Consider the following 4555-nt stretch of genomic DNA (forward strand, 5'->3'; position numbering starts at 1 on the left):
TTTACAAGATAAATACTTTTTTATTACAATATGTACTTATCTTTAAATTAAAATACTATATATATCACTAAAGTAACATCAAATTTGCAAGAATTTCTAATCTCAATTTATGAGTTTGTTATTTCTTTTCTATTATATTGCTTTGATTTTTATTTTATAGCACATAAAAAGTACTAATAATATATCATTTGTAATATAAAATTTATTTTAAAGTATTTTGAGATAAAATGTGCATCAATCTATGAAATAGGAAAACAAGCAAGGAATTAAGTAGGTGCGTAGAAGATAACATAGACATTAACCATAACATACAAATAGTGTAAAAACATAACAATCTTTTTTCAGTAGATACAGACTAACACAAATTGTCTAATTTCCATAACCAAACTTTTCTTAACGAAATTTGGATGGAACCGCTCTATTTATTTGTTTTACCTAATAACTCTATCAAAAAAATGGAAATAATTTACATAAATTAATTTGCAATCTAGTTACTCTAATATGCAACATATTTGATTTAAATTTAGTTAAGGAAATTGAAAGCCACCACCAGCAACCCCTTGTACAGCACCAGGACCAGCTTGTGGGTTACCAAAAGCTATCCATAGCAATGAGATTGTTATTGCAATGAGACCTGACCAAACAAACACAATTGTGGGTGTTTTTCTTCTTTTACCCATCAGTCCTTTAGCAAAAGGATACAAGTGAGCCAACACCCAAAACGCGAAAAATGCACCACCAATGAATTTTCCCCATTGAGGTACAATGGCGAATATCGCTCTAGAAAATGCAACAACAACTGCAATTATGTTAACCATACCAATGACGATAGGTGGTATCATCAATGGTGTCCATTTCACCATGTACAATTCAGCATACGCTTCATCAACGTCTTCTCCAATGGATTTAGATGTAGGAGTAAATGATGTTTCACATCCCATGAATACTTTAAGTAGACCTAGCACAACAGCAGCAAGATGAGAACTAGTACCTGAAATAACCCAAAATTGTTCATTTCTCCACCAATCCTCTAAAGCAACCCCTGACCATTTTACCTCTAAGATAGCTGAACCAATGATACAGATAGATATGGTTAATAGATATACTAGGAACGCGACGTTGAAATTTTGGACAATGAATTGACCGGATATGAGGCAGAGTGCAGGGAGAAAACAGAAGACGACGAGGAAAAATGAAGTGAAAGGATAAATGCTAACGTTAAGGTAAGCAAGACGTTGGAGGAATTTGAGTTTTCGCGATGCAAGAATTGCATTGTTTCTTGAGTAAAAGATTTCAACTGAACCTATAGCCCAACGGAGTACTTGATGTAGTCTATCTGTTAGATTTATAGGAGCTGATCCACGGAATGCATCGCGTTTGGTGATGCAATATATAGAACGCCATCCAAGATTGTGCATCCGGTATCCAGTAACCACACCTTCCATCACTGAACCATAAATCCATCCCATTCGAGTACCCCACTCTGTATTTTCTTCATACCTAATTGAAATGAAAGTTGTATAAAATGTGTGAGGTATAAAATTCAATACTTTTGAGTTAGTTAACTTACCAACAAGATATAACAGAGACTGCTTCGGCTACGTTAGTGGCATCAAGTGGTTCCTTTGGGGTTCTAAGAGCACCAGGAGGTCGTCCAAACTTGACAGCAGGGTGATCAGCGATAGGACGACCTTGGAACTCAGCAATTGGAATAGATTCAGCTAACATTGTGGAGTTACCAAATTTCTTAGTTAGTATATTCACATCGAAGTCATAATCAACTTCTGTGGCTTTCAATGCTTCAGCCTCTGCATCTTTCTGTGGTGTCTTATCTGGTTTTGTTGGTTCGAATCCATAAAGTGCAAATCGCCTAAACATGCAGCCCGTCCCAACGTACATAGGACCCTATATATATATACACATAATGGATGATCAAGCATGTTTAATATTGTTTTTCTATCTATGAACAGGAAATTTGAATAGAGTGGTTATAATTACCTGCAGACCATCAAGGGCGCGCATATTTCCATCAAAAAACACAGTGTTGTGATTGGCATAACGATCAGAGGGATCGATTCCTTCAAATCGTTGAGGGAATTGAATAAAACATATGTCTTCTCCACCTCTGTCCATCATGAAACACATGCCTTCACGAATAGCTAAGCAGTTGTATATATAGTGATCATAATTAAGGTTGAGTATGAATGCACCATTAGATAAAATGGCAGAAGCTCTTACTAGGGCATTCATGGCACCTGCTTTTTTATTGTAATCATACTCACGTCTCTTCTCACGCGACACATACACAAACATTGGAAGCCTTATGTCCACGTCCGAAAAATCTAATAGCTTATCTTGATCACCCCCTCCCATTAGAGGATCACTACTTGGGGGTTTCAACATTACCTTTAAATTACAATTTCATTTATGTATATCAATATTTGTAATTAGGATTCAACAATTATGTACTACTATTTGCTTGAGAAAGTAACCTGAAGGATCCCGGGATGATCACCATTGCGATGATCCCTGCTGGGGATAGACCATGAGCCCGGCCAGTGAGTTCCATCAGCCATCCAAATAGCCTTTTGCACTTTGATTGCCTCTGCAGGATCAGTCTCATTCTCTTTCATCTGCTTTAACATCTTCATTTCTTCTCGAGCATTAAACGCGTCTGATCTCCTTCTTATTGAATCTTGCAGACTGTTTATTCTTACCTTAAATTCATCATATTCTCTTTTTACCCTTCGTCTATCTTTGACGAAATCACCTCTCTTCTTGTTCTTTGTAGGGTCTCCCTTGAGGAGAAAATAGGCTTCAGGATTCCTAGGCTCAATAGCATGTTTCCTGCAGAATGGTACCCACAAATCAGCAAAGCTAGTAGCTTCTGCCATTGCCTCAAATGTTAGAAGGGTACCGCCATCGTCTGAGACATAGCAAGCTAACTTCTCCACGGGATAGTCAGCTGCTAAGATGGATAGGACGGTGTTGGCTGTGACAAGGGGCGGCTCTTTCTCTGGATCAGCCGTTGATACAAATATATCAACTCCTGGTAGATCTGACCTACCTAAAGGATTGGAGGGTGATGGCATTTCAAATTTCTCGCGTAGTACCACTAGGTCAGTAGACCGATTAACTGGTGATATCCTGGGCATCTGATCCAGAAACCATGAAAATGCAAACCATACTTCACATATAATTGACATCACGTATAACCACATTGCCTCCGGGTTTGGATGTTGTATTCTCCATGCCAAGAAGAATCCTAGTAGTACTAGTCGAATAAAAATTAGCAACCTGTACACAAACTGCAATACATTAAAAATAGATCAAAGTGATGTACAATTATGTTTACAAACACGAAATCAAAACTACAAACCTATAAGGGCTAATGATGCTATGTGACATTGGCAACACCCTACTGAGGGGTTTCCAAGGTATATCAGCAGATGTATCCAACATGGTCTTAGGCATACTTCTATCACCATCATCTCCATCCCTATCATCAGGCCAATAAGCATTTCCATACCCGTAAGTGCCTTGTGTCTCGAACAACCATTTGTTGTGATCAAACTCTCCATTTTGATTTCTCCTAATCATACCTTTCGAACCATCTGGTGCCGGTAATGACAATGCTCCATTAGAAAAATTTGGGATCTCGTCATCAAGATCCCCTACCTTGTAAGCTTCTTTGCAACCGGGGCATAGACCAACGTCTTTTTGTGCATCCATGTAACAATCTCTACATATTTTGAACCTAAACACAAAACAAACATATCAACAACTTTGAAGAATCTTAGTAGCTCAGTTGGTTGGTTACTCGATTCCCCTGCCCCCAATTTACACATCAACTTGTACCTTATCAATCTATTCAATTCAATTCGGATCGTTAATTATTACCTAATAAATAAATTACCTGCATTCACATGGGATGACATCATTACCCCTTTCATCTTTCATGATCTTTCCATCACAAGCAGGCATGGAACATGATGATCCTTTGGATCCAGCCATTTGAGGATGATAAACTTCGGATTCAATGATCTTATCCATAAGATGTGCGCGAGTGACGCTGTTGAATCCACCTGTAAATAATGAATTAGAAACATATTGCTCTTCTGCTTTAGCAGCAATAGACATATCCATTGGCTGATTATCAGGCGTAGGCGGGATTTGAACAGTATAATTCATGTAATCTCTTGACAATTCACCCGACAAATCAATATCTTCTCTCGACATGCTAACATATCGTCCACTGGACGTTCTACGTGCAAATTTTACTGATTGTGTACTTGAACTTCCTTTACTGGTCTTCTTCGATGGTGCACCCGTCAAGCTTGCCATTTTAGCTATGTAAAAAAACTAGCTAATTTATTTTCGCAAAAAAAATAAAATTAATTGTGTTCTTAACTGTGACAACAAATGTTTCCTTTCTTCATCATAATTTTTGAAAATCACTCTTTCTCTTGATCAATGTTGCTCAGTATTTTTATTTAGAGTACTAAAAAAAGGAAAGAAAAGAAAGGTTGTTATTGAATTAATTCAATTTACTTAA

General features: G+C 37.4%; 1 protein-coding gene across 1 annotated transcript; it reads right to left on the reverse strand.

Moving 5' to 3' along the window:
- Nucleotides 1–509: 509 nt before the first annotated feature.
- LOC102593751 (cellulose synthase-like protein D4) lies at nucleotides 510–4344 on the reverse strand. Its single transcript, XM_006342772.1, has 6 exons — nucleotides 3917–4344; nucleotides 3380–3757; nucleotides 2493–3297; nucleotides 1999–2406; nucleotides 1571–1905; nucleotides 510–1500 (listed from the first exon to the last, which is right to left on the reverse strand). Exons 1-6 carry the CDS (start codon nucleotides 4342–4344, stop codon nucleotides 528–530), a joined length of 3327 nt encoding a protein of 1108 aa, XP_006342834.1. The 3' UTR covers nucleotides 510–527.
- Between the last annotated feature and the right edge of the window lie 211 nt (nucleotides 4345–4555).

This window comes from Solanum tuberosum, unplaced genomic scaffold (genome assembly GCF_000226075.1).
Source record: "Solanum tuberosum cultivar DM 1-3 516 R44 unplaced genomic scaffold, SolTub_3.0 scf00035, whole genome shotgun sequence".
Classification (NCBI taxonomy): Eukaryota; Viridiplantae; Streptophyta; class Magnoliopsida; order Solanales; family Solanaceae; genus Solanum; species Solanum tuberosum.

Bases quoted from the DNA above. Each gene is read 5' to 3' on its own strand.
- LOC102593751 (XM_006342772.1), bottom strand. From the start codon at position 4,344: ATGGCAAGCTTGACGGGTGCACCATCGAAGAAGACCAGTAAAGGAAGT. The intron at 3,298-3,379 runs GTTTGTAGTTTT...GTTTGTGTACAG, and splicing joins AGCATCATTAGCCCTTATAG to GTTGCTAATTTTTATTCGAC. The intron at 1,501-1,570 runs GTAAGTTAACTA...CATTTCAATTAG, and splicing joins GTCTCTGTTATATCTTGTTG to GTATGAAGAAAATACAGAGT.